This window comes from Hemitrygon akajei, chromosome 26, assembly GCF_048418815.1.
Source record: "Hemitrygon akajei chromosome 26, sHemAka1.3, whole genome shotgun sequence".
Classification (NCBI taxonomy): Eukaryota; Metazoa; Chordata; class Chondrichthyes; order Myliobatiformes; family Dasyatidae; genus Hemitrygon; species Hemitrygon akajei.
The window spans coordinates 21,922,785-21,942,437 of NC_133149.1; the positions used below are offsets into that span (position 1 = coordinate 21,922,785).

Consider the following 19,653-nt stretch of genomic DNA (forward strand, 5'->3'; position numbering starts at 1 on the left):
TGCAGCTGAACGCGAGAGGAACAGCTTTAAACTTCATGAAGATATAAATTTTCTCATTAGGGAGGCGGCAAATGGAATTTAGCTCGGAAAAGTGTGAGGAAATGCAATTGGATAAGACCAAAAGGGCAAGGAAATATATATAGTAATTGACAGAATACCAAGGTTTTAAATAAATAAAGGGATCCTGGAGTCCTCAGCCAGTCATGACAATAAAATGATTTAAAAAAGGCACATAGGATGCATCTATTAGCCAAGGCTTAAAATAAATGAGCAGCTGGATGACGCAAAAATTGTATACAATGTCAGTTAGCTCACAGCACACCAGTGTCTCTACTTCCCCAGAAAGGGCTAAGAAAATTTGGATTTGGCTCTGATGACTCCAACCAATTTTTACCGATACACCATAGAAAGCATCCTGTCCTCTCATGAGCCCTGCAGGGCTCTGCGCCAAGCTGTAGAACGTCGGGCTACTAGGTTTCTCGAGCACCTGTATTCACTAGCTGTCTTAACTAGAGCTGTTAAGCCCTTGTGCTTTCTGTTTAATCTTGTCAAGTTAATTGTGAGTGGCACGGGTTTTTCACATTCTACGACTATTTAATACGGACTCCCGTTTAGCGCTCTTCATGGGGTCCTAGTGTCGAGTATGACTTGTCTTGTGGTATGGCTTGGCTGTACTGCCAATGCTCGGTTGGTATACCCATGGATAACCTCTTGTTTTCTTTTCTCTGTGGGAGTCTGCTATCCGTCCATACCTGGGTTCAGTCGGTGCCAGAACGCACTGTGACAGAGTTAGCCGTTCCTCCACACCATTGTCAGTCATTGCCAGCACTCACTGTGAGGACGTTTGTCATTTCTCCGCACTTGGGTTCAGTCGCTGCCAGCGCTCACCGTGACAGAAGGACCCTGCACCATCAAAAGACCCAGCAGAGGTACAACAGTGGTTTGGACATGGTTGGCTGGAGTTGAGGATGCCTTCTTTATTCAGTTCATGTTCTGAGTGCCCCGAGTCTATGTTCCAAGCTTCTCCAGTCTACGTTCAAGATTTTGTCTGAGATTCTTTGGGTCGACAAGGTACATTAGATCTCCCATGGTATTCAATGTTTCTGAGCTACAGTGCATGCAATTTTTCTGAGCTATACTTGCAATGTTTTCAAGTTATATTTGCAATGTTCCCAAGTTATATGCGCAATGTTTCTGAGTTATATGTGCAATTTTCCCAAGTTATATGCGCAAGGTTTCCGAGTTACGTGGTCTTTTCCAGGTTTTCCAGCCCTGTCTTGAGAGTATCAGGTCTGTCCTGGGTTTCCCAGCCCTGTCTTGAGAGTATCAGGTCTGTCCCAAGTTTTCCAGTCCTGTCTCGAGCTCCCCAGGGCTCTGTGGGCCATCAGGACCTGGCCTTAGAGAGGGAGGTACTGTCATTAGCCCTGCAGGCATACTTGTGTTGAGTATGATTTCCCTCACAGTGTCGCTCGGTCGTGTCTCCAAAGCTCTGTTGATATACCTATGTATAACCTCTTGTTTCCGGCTCTCCATGGGAGTCTGCCGTTCCTCCGCAACTGGGTTCAGTCATTACCAGTGCTCACTGTGACAGAGTCTGCCGTTCCTCTGCACCTGGGTTCAGTCATTGCCAGAGTTCACTCCTGATATATCCAGATGCATCACAGATTGGTACGACAACTGCTTTGCCTAAGTCCACAAGAAATTGCACAGAGTTGTGAACACACCCCAATCTATCATAGACACCAACCTCTCATTGTCCATTGACTCTGTCAACACTTCCCACTGTTTTGGGAAAGCAGCCAATGCAATCAAGGACCCCTTCTAACCCCTTTCATCAGATAGAAGATACAAAAACTTGAGTACACTGTCAAACAACCAGGCTTAACGACAGCTTCTACCCCACTGTTATAACACTTTTGAATGGACCTCTTATGAGATGAATTTTTGATCTCTCCATTTACCTAGTCATAGCCTGTGCACTTAACTTGTCTGCCTGCACAACTCTTTTTCTGTAAATATAACACTATATTCTACATTCTGCTTTTTATCCTCTTTTGTACCACATTGATGTACTTCTGGCATGCAAATAAAAGTTTTCACTCTATCTCAATAAGTGTGACAATAATAAACTAATAAATAATAATAACCATTTTGAGTTCTGGTTGGCATGTTGTAAGAAAGATGTGATGAAAACTGGCGAGGGTCCAAAGGGCATTTATGAACTTATTGCCAGGAAAAGAAAATAGCCACAGGAAAATAGTTTCTTGGCACAGAGGATTCTGAGGGAAGTTAATTAAAGAGATAAGACTGTAAAGGGCTGAGTTGGCAAAAACAAGAAGGACCTATGGACTGAAACCACGAGGGCACAAACTAAAAAGATTAGAGAGGACAAGAGGAAATTTAAAAAGATGGCAGGGCTGAAATCCTTTTACATACTTAAACAAAAAATTGAATACTTATTTTGTGAGCTGTGACTTGCAGGGCTACAGACCTAGTGCTGAAAGATGGAATTAAGCTGGGCAGCTTTTTGTTCGACTGGCACAGACATAGTGGGCTGAATGGTCTATGCGCAAGTTTACTGGAATTCAGTGAAACTATCAATGATATTTTAACACATCTTTTTCAAACCTACATATAAACGAGTATGTGCTCTTAGACACACAGATTTTCTAACTGTTATGTTGTCCCTGATCTACCACTGAGCAGCTGAAATATTTGCCGCAACCAGAGACAAGGTACTGCCTCGCATACCTTTTCTTTGATGACGTATAATCCCTTATGGTTCTTTCGCTCACGTTTGTGCTCTGCTGCTTTTGGTAGCAGTTCTACTGAGAAAGGAATAGAATGGCATAAAATAATTAACAAGATGCTGTTAACTAGTTCTAGATTAAATTTTCACTTTCTGCGAATTCTATAACCCTTAATATGCCCCAAGGTAAATTCTATTTGTTGAAGGATTCTCTTAAGATTCACGTCAACCTCATCCACTGCTGTTCCTTATTTATCATTCTGTGATCAAACACAAACCTCATTTTTGAAGTCAATGCCAGCTTGTTGCTTCCAGTATTTTTTTCTTTATCTAGGTATTTGGTACTTCTATCACTAATTAAAGATAACAAAAATGTTGATGACATTAATGTTAAACAGTTAATATTATTCAATGCTAATTTAACTTTCTAAAGTGGTGGAAAATCCACTGGATGGATCGCTATCTGTTATACATATTCTTGATTTCCCTTTCTATTCACAGACTTTCACAGAAGTAGTTGACCTCATCTCTAATAATGATGTGATGTGCTATCAAGGAGAGGTGGACTGTCTTGCAGCATGGTGTGCTCATAACAACTTGGAGTTTAATGCTATCAAGACAGTGGAAATGAGGATTGACTTCTGCTGACAACCTGCTCCTCCTTTAGAAATTAATGGTCAGGCTGTATCTGTGGCTGAGTCATTCAAACTCCTGGGGACTACCATTGAAGTGGGACGCTCATGTTATGCTCATCACTAGGAAAGCCCAGCAGAGATTGTTTGTCCTACGCCAGTTTAGGCAACTTAACATCTTCAGAGTGTATCCTGATGAATTTTTACTCAGTCATCATTGAGAGTGTTGTGACCACCTCGATCACTGTTTGCTTTCCTGCTGCCTCCTCCCTCTCCAAGTCCAGGTTGAACGAGTGGTCCACTCAGCGGAAAGGATTATTGGCTGCCAGCTACCGACATTAAAAGACCTGTTCATTGCCAGAGCAAAGAAAAGAGCTGAAAATATTACTGCTGTCACCTATTCACCAATTGACATCAGGTCCATCACTACCAGGACTACACATCATCTCTGAAGCTTCTTTCCTGTAGCTATCCGGCTTCACAACAAAACTCACTCAGGTGTAATACCCTAAACTGTCCCTGTACAACATCACTTAAATGTTCTTCCCTGCTCTCCTTGTCCTGTTGACAACTACTTATTCCGTTCATATCGTCACATACATTTAAGTTTGATTATTGACATTTGCGCATGTGACCGTTATGCTAATTGTTGATTGCTTATGGCTGTTTGCGCTATTGTCTTGTAAATTATTGGTTGTTATTGTGTTGTCTGTTGTGGTATCGTCTTGTGTTTTATGCTTGGCGCCGAATCACAATCACGTGCTGGCAATAAAGTGATTCTGATTCTCAGAAGAAGAAAATTACTTTCAATGTGCTAATCCCATTTTAAATCTTGTAATATTCTACTTCTAACACTAGATGACAGCTGAGGCTTTTAAAACTAGAATCAAACACAAACAAATGGGAGGTAACTTAGAAAGAACTTTAATTTGTGATACCTGTATGATGTGATGCCTATTGGGTGCAAGTCCTAGATAAGGAAGCAATACTGTGAGTAGCTAGCAATTTAAACCAGTTTGCAACTCCTAATAGGTAGGTAAACTGCTGCTATAGTAGGTGCAGGCATGAGTCACAGATTCAGAGTTGTCTAGAAGAGAAGCTGATCTGAGAAACAATTATGTCTGACGCTATATGAATTCTGTGATTTTCTGACACTGCTTGACACCACAGGAGGATGTTATACAAAGAAGAGTAATCCTGTCTCTGCAAGGGATCAGGAAATCCTCCAGGAATGCACTGTGAAGGCAATGAGAAGAGGGGATATTGGTTAACACCTCTCACAACATACAAAAGGTATGTTAATACCTTTCACAATATGTGCCCACGACAACAAACCTGATTCTAATTCTGATTCTGATACCATGCCAATCAAACATCAAATTCTGGATTTTATATTCAGTCGCACAAAAAGAAATTGAAGAAAACTGATCATTTTCAAATAAGTTTGTGAAATGTCTGAACTTTAGTAAGGACATCTTCCATAAAATCTGCCACCTGGTCCAGCCACCTTGGAGGACTGCATGACAAAGTCTGTCAACCACATGCAAATTATAGCCCATATGAGAGATACTATCAGAGTCCTTTGGCTCATTAAGTCTGCATTGATCATCAAATGCCCATTTTTATACACTCCTGTGCTTACCCATTTTATCCTCCTCACATTCCTGACAACTGCGCCCAGATTCTATCACTCATCAATACACCAGAGGCAATTTATAGTGACCAATTAGCATACCAACCCACATATTTTTGGAGGGAAACTGGAGCACCCATGCAGTCATAGGGACATTGCAACCTCCATAGGGCCCCACTAGCTGTGTCACTCCGATCCTTGCACAATGAAGTGCTGTATGACTTAACATTTACTGTGCAGACTGTCTATGCCAAGTTTACCTGATCAAAGCTGGAAATATTTAGAAAATAGAACATAGAATAGTACAGCACAGTACAGGCCCTTCGGCCCACAATGTTGTGCCGACCCTTAAACCCTGCCTCGCATATAACCCTCCACCTTAAATTCCTCCATATACCTGTCTAGTAGTCTCTTAAATTTCACTAGTGTATCTGCCTCCACCACTGACTCAGGCAGTGCATTCCACGCACCAACCACTCTCTGAGTAAAAAACCTTCCTCTAATATCCCCCTTGAACTTTCCTCCCCTTACCTTAAAGCCATGTCCTCTTGTATTGAGCAGTGGTGCCCTGGGGAAGAGGCTCTGCTGTCCACTCTGTCTATTCCTCTTAATATCTTGTATACCTCTATCATGTCTCCTCTCATCCTCCTTCTCTCAAAAGAGTAAAGCCCTAGCTCCCTTAATCTCTGATCATAATGCATACTCTCTAAACCAGGCAGCATCCTGGTTAATCTCCTCTGTACCCTTTCCAATGCTTCCACATCCTTCCTATAGTGAGGCAACCAGAACTGGATACAGTACTCCAAGTGTGGCCTAACCAGAGTTTTATAGAGCTGCATCATTACCTTGCGACTCTTAAACTCTATCCCTCGACTTATGAAAGCTAACACCCCATAAGCTTTCTTAACTACCCTATCTTCCTGTGAGGCAACTTTCAGGGATCTGTAGACATGTACCCCCAGATCCCTCTGCTCCTCCATACTACCAAGTATCCTGCCATTTACTTTGTACTCTGCCTTGGAGTTTGCCCTTCCAAAGTGTACCACTTCACACTTCTCCGGGTTGAACTCCATCTGCCACTTCTCAGACCACTTCTGCATCCTATCAATGTCTCTCTGCAATCTTTGTAAATCCTCTACACTATCTACAACACCACCAACCGTTGTGTCATCTGCTAATTTGCCAACCCACCCTTCTACCCCCATATCCAGGTCGTTCATAAAAATCTCAAAAAGTAAAGATCCCAGAACCGATCCTTGTGGGACACCACTAGTCACAGCCCTCCAATCCAAATGTACTCCCTTCACCACGACCCTCTTCTTTCTGCAGGCAAGCCAATTCTGAATCCACCTGGCCAAACTTCCCTGGATCCAATGCCTTCTGACTTTCTGAATAAGCCTACCGTGTGGAACCTTGTCAAATATTTGCAACACCTCACTGCTTTCCATCTACTTCTGCACAAGGGAGGACAGTGGAGCTCTGTTTGAAGGAGATCTAACAACATGTCATCCTCTTTTGTCAGGAAGCAGTAAGCACGTGACTTCATAAGGATTCCAGTTCAATTTACAAGTAACTTTAAGTGTACACATGGTACTTAGCTCTGAGATGTACCACATCAGAAAGGGATCTCAAGCTCTCACATGCCCACCTGGGTTGCGACAATGTACAATTTACCACACTGAACAGAGCCATTTCCTGGCAATTATCATGATATCTTAATTTTCTGTCAGTCCACTGACTCATCTGCATTAAAGCTATTGTGACCAATTAAAGGTTGTCTACTGGGCTGTAAGGGAGACCGGAAGAAGACATTGCTAATACACAGTTCACACATGGAAAACATGCATACAATGAAAACCACAGATCAGAATATTCTTTACAATAATAATTCTGCTGTTCTGATGAAAAGTCAATTGTTTCTCTCTCCTCAGGTGGTGACTGAGCCGATGATTGTTTCTAGTATTATCTACTTTATTGTATAATAATTTCACTGCCAAGTTGCCTTTGGAGGACACCTGTAGCATACAGCAGAATGGATATCATGGCTTTTGGTATTTTTAATATGTAGTCCATGCTATTATAGATTTAGTCTATTCAACAAGAGGAAAATGAGAAGGAGGATGAGGCCTCCTTTTAGACCATAAGGCCATAAGATATAGAAACTGAATTAGGCCATTTGGTCCGTTGATCCATTTCCCTCTCAGCCCCCAATCTCCTGCATTTTCCCTGGATCCTTTCTTGTCTGACTAATCAAGAATCTATCAACCTCTGCCTTAAATATACCTAATGACTTGGCCTCCACAGCTGTCTGTGACAACAAATTCCACAGATTCACCACCCTCTGGCTAAAGAAATTCCTCATTTCCATTTTAAAAGAATACTCCTCTATTCTGAGGCTGTGTCTTCTGGTCTTAGACTCCCCCACCATAGGAAACATCCTCTCCACTGAGGCCTTTTAACATTCAATAGTTTTCAATGAGATCCCCTTTCATTCTTCTGAATTCCAACAAGTACAGGCCTAGAGCCAACAAATAGTCCTCATATGATAAGCCTTTAAATCCCTGAATTATTTTTGTGAACCTCCTTTAAACCTTCCCCGTCAGCACACCCTTTCTTAGAAAAGGAGCCCACAACCACTCACAATACTCCATCAGGCCTCACCAGCCCCTTATAAAGCCTCAACATTACACCTTTGCTTTTATATTCTAGTTCTCTTGAAATGAATGGTAACATTGAATTTGTCCTCCTCACCACTGACTCAACCTGCAAATTAACCTTTAGGGAATCCTGCACAATGACTCCCAAGTCCCTTTGCATCCCAGATTTTTGAATTTTCTCCCATTTAAAAAATAGTCTGTGCTTTTATTTCTTTTACCAAAGTTCAACACCATACACTTCCTGACACTGTATTCCATCTGTCACTTCATTGCCTATTCTCCTAATCTGTCTAAGTCCTTCTGTAGCCTCTCTATTTCCTCAACACTACCTGTCCCTCCACCCATCTTCATATCATCTGCAAACTTGGCCACCAAGCCATAAATTTTGTCATCTAGATCATTGACACATAACGTAAAAGATGCGGTTCCAACACAGACCCCTTCTGGTCACTGGCAGCCAACCAGAAAAGGCTCCCTTTATTTCCGCTGAATGCCTCCTACCAATCAGCCAATGCTCTATCCATGTTAGTATCTTTCCTGTAATACCATGGATCCTTAACTTGTTAAGCAGCCTCATGTGTGGCACCTTGTCAAAGGCCTTCTGAAAATCTAAATACACAACATCCACTGATTCTTCTTTGTCTATCCTGCTTGTTATTTCTTCAAAGAATTCCATCAAATTTGTCAGGCAAAATTTTCCCTTAAGAAAACCATGCTGACTTTGGCCTATTTTATCATGTGTCTCCAAGAACCCTGAAATCACATCCTTAACAATCAACTCCAACATCTTCCCAACCACTAAGGTCAGAGTAACTGGCCTATGATTTCCTGTCTTCTGCCTCCTTCCCTTCTTGAAGAGTGGAGTGACATCTGCAATTTTCCAGCCCTTGGAACCATGACAGAATTTATTGATTCTTGATAGATCATTACTAATACCTCCACAATCTCTTCAGCCACCTATTTCAGAACCCTAAGGTGTAGACCATCTGGTCCAAGTGACTTATCTACCTTCGTTGCTCTTTTGGTTCAGTCTGCCTGTGACAAACTCAATACTCATTCAATTGCACTACCAGTAAATGCAATCTGAATTGCCCAGTCCACTACACTTTGCATCTTTTCTCAGCCACAGTGCAAAGATAACATTTTCCTAAAAAATATATTTTTTAAAAATTTATAAATTGAAGCATACAAAATTACATAGAAATAGCAAATGATTATCCTTGTGTAATCCTTTAATGTCTTAGCCTGTTCCGAATGCTACCCGAATGTCTGCTGTAGAAAGCTTCCGACTCACACGTCTGCAGATGGCTCTGAAAACCAGCTATGTTCATATCTGATCTCTGAAGTCCAGTAGACTGCGTTTCTATCAGTATGAGTCTGGACCGATCAACAGACAACATCAAAGAACTGGCAAAATGGAAATGCAGGGATCATAATTGCTATTGTCATATGAGAGGACAGCAAATTTGTATTTTTTGAATTCAATGCCACTCCCCAAAGTTAGTGCTCTTGTAATGCTGGTGATTATTCATTGCTGAACTACCGTGACAGTCTGTACTTGCTTGATAGAAGCTTGAGCCTCCATTGCAGCATCATAATGTCGGATTGTGCTGTCTGTGCTGAATTAAGTGGAGACATTGGTTATCAGATTCTACATTTTTAATTGGGTCCACAAGTGTGTTAATGGAGCTGCCTACCCCTATTAAAAGAAAGGTTGGGTTCTAAACTCTATTCAAAGGCTGATGCTAGGTTTGTCAAGATGCCTCTAAGCTTCTTTACACTGCACATAAACTTTTGGTGGAACTGTCTATGCACCAATTTCATTGTGCAAACAATTTTATGTTGTCCCAATAATATATCTCAATCTTCTTTAGATTAAATCATCCAGGGATTTGGTACTCTTTCATCTTGCCTTGCCTGTAGGCACTTCATACTTGGAGTACATATGTAAATCTGGCCTTTAAGTAGCTAAGATTCTGAACTGTGAGTATTAAATTGAGTGGCAGTGCGTACTTGTATTCTATACCATCACCTGGTCAGATTCTTGGCTCTCTGAAAGGAAAGGGTCACAGAAGTAGACTGTGGTGAGAGAAAAGTTGCGGAGAGCTGCTTGCTTATTCTATTAGCAGCATGTGAATCAGAAGTGATTATGGGCTAAGTGGTATGTGGAAAAGAAGATTAATTCTAAGGATACTATTCTGTATCTAACATGATTATGCTTGCCAGTGTCCATGGACAACACAACGATAATTCCAGTTATGACAAAGGCCAGCTGACAGGTCATGTGACCATACCTGTCCCTACCAGTTAATTGGAGCTGCCTATGATGGTGCACCACCTGCAGAATAAGGAGAAGTGTATTGGTTAGTAAGTGTGTAAGTGCACAGCCCACAGTCTATGCAAGCTGTCAGATGTGGATCTGAGACTTTCTGCAGTCCTGGGTGGGCACAGTTGATCATGTTACTGTCAAGTGTGAGGCCTGATTAAGGGATTGTTGAGATGCAAGTGATAGAGTTAGGAACAGAACAACAAAATTAGCCTTTTGAGCTAGTTCAGTCATTTCATGAAATTTTGTCTGATATATGACCCAATTCTACATACCTGATATTTCTTCATATCCTTAAATAACTTTAGTTAGCAAAAATATATCAATATCAAATTTAAAATTAACAATGGGCCTGGCACTGCCAATTGTGAAAGGGAGATCTAAACCTGAATCACATTGAGCATTTAAGAAATTCCTAACATCACTCCTGAAAAGCTTAAATCTAATTTTTAGTGTATGACCTCCTACCCTTGGTCTGTCCAACAAGTTGAAATAATTTATTTTTATCCATCCCATTAGCTCTCTTTTTTATATATATTAGATAACATTCTAAACTCCAGGTCATACAACTCCAGTTTGTCTAACCTTTCCTTGTAATTTAATGCTTGGTCCAGTTATCATCATGGTAAACCTATCTTGCAATGTATTTTTCTGAAGGTTTGCTGCTTAAAACTGCTTTTACATATTTCAGATGTAGTCTAACCAAATATTTTTATTGTTTTGCAGTTTTTTTAAAATTCCATTGCACTATGCACAAAATCATTGCTCTAGGAGATAAAAATTCTAGATTTATGTTCATTTTTGTATCAAGAAATCCAATTAAGTTATTATGCAGGCAATTGATTCAAGTTCTCTCTGCTGTGCTTTGAGAATATTCAGAGCAGTCTCCAGAAGAAAGCATTCCCTTGTGTCAGGAGTCGTGCACCACAATTGTCATTCTTGTCGATACACTGAATTAAAATGTCAATTTATATCAAGGTGCTTATGCTGAAACCAAAAAGAATGTTGTAATCCATCTAATCTTCTGTCCTCCATGCTTTAATATTCCAAATCTTCTTCCATCTACACCCTTTACCAGAAAGACAAGGCAATCTACTCAGTACAATGTTTTATAACCATCCGACCAACTTTGCTGTGTTAAGAAATGGAAGCTTGTATTCCACAACCTATAACCAACACTCCACACTTAAGATACACTGTACCTTCATGCTTGGCTTGTTCTTCTTTTTGCTCTGTAGGACCTTGGGATCTCTCTTTTTCTCCTTTTCTTTTATTTCTTAATAAACAAGAAAAATAGTGAGGCTTCAAGGGGACAGTCTTTCATGTTGATTTTTATGCATTTTATGGTGAATTGCTCCCATGTGGTTTTCACAATTTCAGATTGCCACAAAATAGTTTATAACCAATGAAGTGCTCTAAATACTGTATAAGGGCTGATGAAGGCTCTCGGCCCAAAATGTCAACTGTTCATTCCTCTCTGTAGGTGCTGCCTGACCTGCTGAGTTCCTCCAGCATTTTGTGTGTGTTACTCTGGATTTCCAGCATCTGCAGAATCTCTTGTGTTTCTAAATATAAGGCATTGTTGTGATGCTGGAAGCAACTGGCCAATATACATTGCAAGCTTCTGCAAATAGTAAAGGTACAAAAACTAGATCAAGTTCAAAATTCAAAGTAAATTTATTATCAAATTACATATATGTCACAATATACAACCTGAGATTCATTTTCTTTCAGGCGTGCTCAGTCAATCCAAGAAACACAATAGATTCAATGAAAGACTGCACCCAAAAGGACAGACAGACAATGTACAAAAGTCAACAAACTGTGAAAATACAAAAGAAAAAATACATAATAATAAATAAGAGATAAATATCAAGAACATGAGATGAAAAGTCCTTGAAAGTGAGTCCATTGGTTCAGTGATGAAGTTAAGTGATGTTATTGCCACTGGTTCAAGACTCTGATGGTTGAGGGGTAATAACTGTTCCTGAACCTGGTGGTGAGGGTTCTAAGACTCCTGTACCTTCTTCCTTCCTGATAGCAACTGTGAGAAGAGAGCATGGCCTGGGTGATGGGGGTCCTTGATGATGGATGCTGCTTTCTTGCAGCAGTGTTCTGTGTGGATGTGCTCAATGGTGGAGTAGGCTTTACCGTGATGGACTTGGCCGTAACCATTTCTGTTTGTAGGACCTTCTATTCAAGGGCATTGTTATCAATAAGCAGATTATCTGGTTAGTATATCATTACTGCTTGAAGGAGTTTTTATGATGAGGATTGAATATTGGTTTGTCTATCCGGAAGAACACCAATGCTCTTTCTCCCACAGTGTCATAGGATCCTCCTGTCAGGCTGCATGCGTGCCATATTTTTATGGTACAGTGAGAGGTATTTCTGCAATGCAAGACTTTGGCATTGAGAAATCAATAAATGCTCTCTCTTGCCACTCAAGCCAATTAGAAGGGCATTTGGCTGCAGTAAGGCTCCTCCTAAAGTGCAAGCATTCATAGAAGGCAATGATGCTTTTACAGACACTACCATGGCAACTTCCTGCAATGAAGGCATTTCTTATCAGAGTTCTTTCTCTTTTTTAGTGGTAATTTCTAATCTAAAGCAGAAAAAAAACACTCTTCTTTCCGCAGAATTTCTTCTGGTGCTTCTTTGTACCGAGGTACAAATTGCTGAAATCACCTGGGTGTATGATGACTAGTATTCCATTCTGGGTCAGTCTACTTGCAGTTTGTTTGGCCCAATGCCCAGCCTTTTAAATAACACTCAGTTTGAGCCTTCTGTGTAATTAAAAGTTGTTTTATTCTGTGAGAGAATAGGAACAGTCATGTTTCAGACCAACATGGTTGAAAATTTCACCAGGAATCAATCTTGAGCTTTATTATACCATTGATGTCATTTGAGTCAGATGGACAAGAAGAAAACAGCACAAGGGTATGCAAATTCCTTATGCCAAGAAGTCCTTCATTGTTAACATGTGATGTTAACTTAGGCAGAACTGTCTGCAAAATAATGTGATTAATGTTGCACTAAAGCAATTTTTGTCCGCAATGTCAGTTTTTGGGCATTGTGCAAATAATTTTCTTTCACATGGTTTCTCATAAAGAGAAAACGCGAACTCTATTGGGCATCAAGTAATGGGACTTTGTTGTGTTAAAGTATAAATCCATAAAGGAGAATGAAGAACCTGAGAGCTGCGATATGTGGCAGTCACTTATCGGTAGTCAGGTGAAGAAACATATAATCATTAGGAAATATGAATATGAACAGCCATTCAGCTCTTCCTGGCTGCTTCACATTCAATACAATGACTAATACTACATTTCTATCCTTTCTCAAATCCTTGGAACCTTCTGTGTCTAGAAATCTATCCACTTCTTACATTTACTGTATTCAGTGATGACTTCCGCTTCCTCTGTAGTAGAGAATTCAGATGTTCACCACCCTCTGAGTGAAGATATTTCTCATCTCAATTTTAAATGCTTCACTCACTTTCTTGACCCATTCCCCTCATTCGAGAACCACCAACCCCCACTTGGTCCTAGTCAGAAGCAACATCTTCCCAGCATCCTGTCTGTCTAGCCCTGTCAACATTTTGTATGTTTCAACAAGGTTCCCTCTCAGTCTTCTAAACTCTAAAGAATATAGGCCTAGTCAACTCAATCTTTCCTCGTATACAGTCTTAAAAAACACTGTAAAAATGCAAGTCACAAACTATTGATGAGATCAGGATATAAATGATCATGTGAGATATATCTGATAGCTGAGATCAGTCACTGATACTAGGAATGGGGTCTAGCCATTATCATGTTATATTGCATTTCCCTTGTATTTGCTCAGCTAACCAACTTGAATAAATTGTTTGAAATCTCTTTGTGCCCTCTTCGCATCTCATAATATCGCCCAGTTTTATGCCATCAGCAAATTTCAAAATATTACATTATGTAGAAATGTAGACATGCATAGCAAAACAAACATTAAACTGAAATATTACTGACTCATAGACTAGAGTTAGCTGCAGTACTGAACTTAATGTAGCTCTTATGATGGATAGGTAAATTACTCCAACAAGAACACATTATCTCCAAACTTAAGACACACTGTGAGCTCAGGGTTTCATACAGGAATTGTCCCAGACAGCTAGAGATGAAAAACTATGTTGAATGGAATATAAATTCTCATTTACCAATCTAGCTTCAAAAGGCATGAATTCTTAAAAACTGAGCACAGACAGATGTGCATTTCAGATTGAAGACACTTCACCTGATAAAGGGTTTTCAACCTGAATCTCTAAATGAGCTTCACACCAGCTAGAAATTCTATTCCATTTTGGTGTATATGACAATACACTAATCCGAATCTAAAACTGAATCAAACTCTACTTTGCCATACGTCGGATGAAGCTGGTGATGTCTATACATGTGCAAAAGTGACTACAATTATATATTCCCTCAACCAGTTCACTTCATAGCATGCACTTGCTGGCAGTAGTGGCAAATACTGCTCACCTTAAATGCCCTGAGAAAGTGATTCTCCAATAGTTTGATACAACTGGGTGCCTTATGAGAAAACCTCATGAGAAACAGAAAAGAAGAGCATTTTTAAATGGTGAGGTTAGTTATGTTGATGCTCAAAGAAAACCAGGTGTCACTTAGATATTGATGAGTCACTGAAAGCCAGCAAGTGATTACGAAGGCAAAGAGTATATTATACATGTAGTAAAATTTCCTTATCTCTGCTTTTAAATCCTCTTAAAATAATAATAAAATAAATTTTACTACATTTGTGTAGGTCTGTGGTTGAACTATACATAGAGTCTGCATAATGTTCTGGTCTCCTTACCTCAGAATGTACTTGGTATGGTGGGGGAGTGCAGTGAAGATTCACTAAATGAGTTCCAGGGATGTTGGGTTTGTCATATGAAGAGAAATTCAGAGGACTAGGTGTATATACTCTGTAGTTCAGAAGGATGAGTGGACATCTCATCAAAACTTGGAAAATTCTTGTACATTATGATGGGATGGACGCAGGGACAATGCGTTCCCTAGCTGAAGAGTTCAGAAGCAAAGTCACAGGTCTCAGACTTGGGGTGGGGGGGGGGGGTGTCACTTAGGACTGAGATGAGGAGGAAGTTCTTCACTCAAATTGTGATGAATCTTTGGAATTCTGTATGCTGGAGAGTGGTGTACTCAGATGTTGAGTTCGTTCAAAACAAAGAGATCCATAGATTTCCAGATATAAAGGGAATCAAGGGACAAGGGAATGAAGCAATGAGGTAAAAAAATCAGCAGTGATCTTGATGAATGATAGAGCAGACTTAAGGAATCAGTTGGCCTATTTTTTATGTTTTTGTGAGACTGTTAAGAAAAAAACACTGCAAAGTGGGACTGGTTTCATGTAAAAGAACAGCTGAAGTTGTTTTAAATGAAACCATTTGGACAGGTAGTTGGATGGGAAAGGCATAGAGGCCTAATATGGGATTAGTATAGGTAGGCATCATATTTGGCATGGATGAGGTAAGCTGAAGGGCCTTTTTCTGTGGTGTATGATTTTATGAGCAGGTTTCTTACTCTGAAAGAACAAGTTGAAGTAATGCAATATTTATATAGATTTTTATTTCCATATCCTTAACTTAATTAGAATTCTCGGCCTGCCTATGGAGGATTTGAATTCAGGTTACTAACTCAGTAGCATAATCACCACACTCACACTTCTTTCTAATGAATCATTCTGTAAGCACAGAAATAGGCAGAGAAAAACATAAAAGCAGGAACCTCAAATAAGTCTTACTTTTTTGATGGTTTCCAGCAAGCGCACACAGTAACCAAGGTTACCAGAATGAAAATGCCTCCTGTAGAAAGGATAATGTATAAAGAACTCCGCCCTATAAGAAACACAAACACATCATTATTTGTACTTCATGTTTCTGAATTATAATTGAAACCATCTTAACTACAAATAGAAGAACATTACAAAGGAATTACTGTACAGGAAGAGGACAAACTTCCTGATGTGCACTGTAAAAGTATTATCTATTTTTGCCTCAATTACATTCATAATATTCATATGAAATGCTTCAAATTTTCTGTATCCAAAACCATTCCTTGCTGGCCATTCCCAATTCTAACCACTCTCATCATTAAAATAAATTTTTCTAACTTCATCTTTCTAATGACCTTTTTATTCATTCAAGGGATGTGGGCTTTTCAGGCTGAGCCAGCATTTAATTGCCCATCCCTATTTGCCCTTGGGAATGTGATGGTGAGCTAGTCCTGGAGGTGTGGCCATACCCACAATGTTGTTGAATGTACAAGGGATTCAGGTTTGATCTGGCCAAGGCCTTATATAATTGCTCTTAAGAATCAGTTCAGGATTCAGCACTAGAAGGTGAGATTAATACGAGTGGCTGTCCCTGGTTGATGTGGATGTGGTGAACTGCTTGTGCCCATGCTGTATGAGTCCATGACGATTATCTGCCCTTAAATGCTTTTGAGCTAATTGTCTTTTGGCAATACTGAAAAGCTATGATATTTGACATGCTTTTGTAAATGTCAGCATATTTTCATTTTGTTATCCACAATATCCATCTATAAATCCTCCCGGTTTCTCAAATTGTGTCCCATTGATCTAAATATTGCTCTTGTACTTACTGTACACAGTCAGTTTGACCGGCGTGCTTCGAGAGCTGCTGATTGGATTCTCCACGGTGCAGCTGTAAATGTCATCATCAGTTACGTGGATCTGTGAGATGGTCAGTATTTTCTGATCGCTGGACAAAGAGAACCTTTCATCACTTTCTAGGGGTTTTCCTCCTTTCAGCCATGTATATATTGGTTTTGTTCCATTTTCATGTGAACAGTTTAATGTTACGTATTCACTCAGTTCCAAGACTGTGGAGGATGATAAGACCACCACGGGCTTCGTCACAGGGACTGGATAATCCAAGGTAGAAAACAGACAATGGGCACAAGGCTGTAAAACACAGAGTGTCCCATACAACAACAACAATAACAGCTTGCAATCATATAATGTTTTGGGGGAGCATAATTAGTCAGAGGCAAAGTTAGAAACTAATTGGTACTGGGTGGGGGAACTGGTGGTGTAGTTGCACTTGAGTGATGAGTGAATGGGACTTAGTGGATTCTGGCAGCAGAATTTTAAATGAGTCGAATAACTCAGTGGGTGGAAGCTGAAAAACTGGCCAGGAAAAGCGTGTGCCGGCATTGGAGAGGGTTTAGAGGAGGTTTACAGGAATAATCTTGGGAATGAAAGGGTCAATGTATGAGGATCATTTGATGGCTCTGGGCTGGTACTCCCTGGAGTTTAGAAGAATGAGGAGCGATCTCATTTAAACCTACCAAATATTGAAAGGCCTAGACAGTATAAACATGGAGAGGATGCTTCCAATTGTGGAAGAGTCCAGGACCAGAGGGCACAGCCTCAGAATACACGGATGTCTCTTTAGAACAGAGGAGGAGGAATTTCTTTAGCCAGCGGGTGGTGAATCTGTGGAATTCATTGCCACAGGCAGCTGTGAAGGCCAAGCAAGTCATCGGGTATATTGAAAGCAGAGGTCGATAGGTTCTTGATTAGTAAAGGCATCAAAGGTTATGGGGAGAAGGCAGGAGAATGGAACTCAGAGGGATAATAAATCAGCCATGATTGAATAACAGAGCAGCCTCAGTAACTGAATGGCCTATTTCTGCTCCTACATCTTATTGAAATGAACCACACTATTGATCAAGTGAAGTGAAAAAGGCTGACTTTTATCCAAAGGAATCAACAGCAGGACAGTTATTTTATTATATTTAACAAGACATCAGAATATAAATTGGGAACAAGGTAGATGTCAAACTTTCCCCTAATTCATTCATTTGTATCAGGGAGCTACAAAGTCAGGAGAGTCAGAAATGAATATAGCTGGCATATTGTATTTAAAATTCAGGAGCGTAGTTTATTTGTTGAGATACTACTGCTGGTAGGTATGAGTCTGGATACAACTTGCTCTCTTTGCTGTTACATTACACAAAAATCTTTTGGCATATTAGGACTCCAACTGTTGCAGAAGCCTAACTTCATTTTTACCTGATACCTGTACATCAGTATTTTACAGCAGGGAGAATGGCAAATCCATTAGAAGCAAGAACTGATACACCTTCCCTCACACATCCAGGAATACAGAGTACAAATATACTACCTAATCATGTGGCTAGGTGACACAGTATTGCTTGGCGCTGGTCTGAGCCATTCTGATCAAGAGAATGATAGGTCTTGCTTCCACTCAGCTGAGTTTTTAGAACGCAATCAAAAAGGAGTTAGGGTGCATTACATTTAGCTAGGATGTCCTTGGATTTGGGCTTCAACACCTCGGACCTAATTTCCATTCCCATGTAAATGAAAGTCATTTTCCCTTTCCTTTCCATGTGATCAACAAAAACTGGATAAGGACAGCATTGGCAGGGATCTTTCTCTCCCTACAGTTGGATACTCGCTGAACCTCACTGTCTCCTACACTCATACATTAAGAATGAGTATTTAGCAGAAGTTGCTGGTGACCAGGAAACTGTGAGAAATACAATTTGGTGCTTTCATAAGAGCAGAAGGGTTAAAGAGGAGGAGAATGCAAAATTATATATTTTTGGGGAACTAAATGAAGTTTACTTAAATATATATCAGAATATAATTGCTTAGATAGTCTGCTGGCTACTTACTATCGACAGTTAAATTGAGTGTTTGCGCTGCGGTGGAGGCATCATCTGTGATTGCAATCTCAACTTCATACATTCCCTCGTCGGTTGGCTGCAGGTTGTGGATCAACAGAGACCCATTGCGGAAGACCACAATACGATCCTTGTACTCTGGCCGTAACTTGCCCAGGATACGGGTACCATAGGACTGGACCAAAGGGATAGGCTTGTCCCTCTTCAACTGCCACTGAATGACAGGAATCTCAGAACTGCTGGCTGTGTACTGTATAGAAAGTAACACCGAGCCTCCCACAACACCATGGGTGGTATGAGCTTGTGTTGTTATATTCACGCCCTCTGCTCCCACTGAAAACAATAATAAGAAATAATGTAAATAATAAGAAAGGAGTGTTATCAAGAAAAATCCAGCGAGTGAACACTGGAGGGCAGCACTAATGAGAGGGCCAGCCCCCAACCCAGCATGGACTCCAGTGAGCCCGCCATGCCTTTGCTCTTTTTCACACCACCACCGGCATCTCCTCCCTTGGGCGGGCAACGCCGTGGGACGAGGGCCTGGTCTGTGCAACAACCGAGGCCACGCAACCCCTCCACCTTCAGTCTCGCCAATGAACCAGATTTACAGTATTCTACATTACAAATGTCCAACAGGGTCTTACAATTATAAGAAAGATCATCCAAGACAGTCATTTACACCTTTTGTTGGACCACACACCATCTCTGTGCACCACCTCTGATGCCTTCTTCCCTGGGTGCCTATAGCATGCGGCGACACAATATGCAACAAGTCCACCTCCAGCACTGCTATCCAGCATCTTACTAGTGAGGTGTTAGGGCGTATTCTGTAGTTAGGGTATATAGCAAATATTAATTTCAACAGCGACCAACCTTCAGATCTGAATATGGAATGTAGATTGAATTTAAAATGCAGCTCAGATCCATGGT

At 40.5% G+C, this 19,653-nt stretch overlaps 1 protein-coding gene across 2 annotated transcripts in view; it reads right to left on the bottom strand.

Moving 5' to 3' along the window:
- Positions 1–19,653, bottom strand: part of LOC140716804 (hepatic and glial cell adhesion molecule-like) — a 66,190-nt gene that overhangs the window by 5,565 nt on the left and 40,972 nt on the right. The window contains exons 2-6 of one of the 2 annotated variants that reach the window (XM_073029714.1): positions 18,715–19,056; positions 16,654–16,935; positions 15,794–15,887; positions 11,200–11,273; positions 2,752–2,825 (exon numbers count right to left, since the gene is read on the bottom strand). In XM_073029714.1, coding sequence (XP_072885815.1) covers positions 2,752–2,825; positions 11,200–11,273; positions 15,794–15,887; positions 16,654–16,935; positions 18,715–19,056 — 866 coding nt within the window. Of the gene's footprint in view, positions 1–2,751; positions 2,829–11,199; positions 11,274–15,793; positions 15,888–16,653; positions 16,936–18,714; positions 19,057–19,653 lie in introns of both variants that reach the window. The other variant, XM_073029713.1, reaches the window with a different exon arrangement.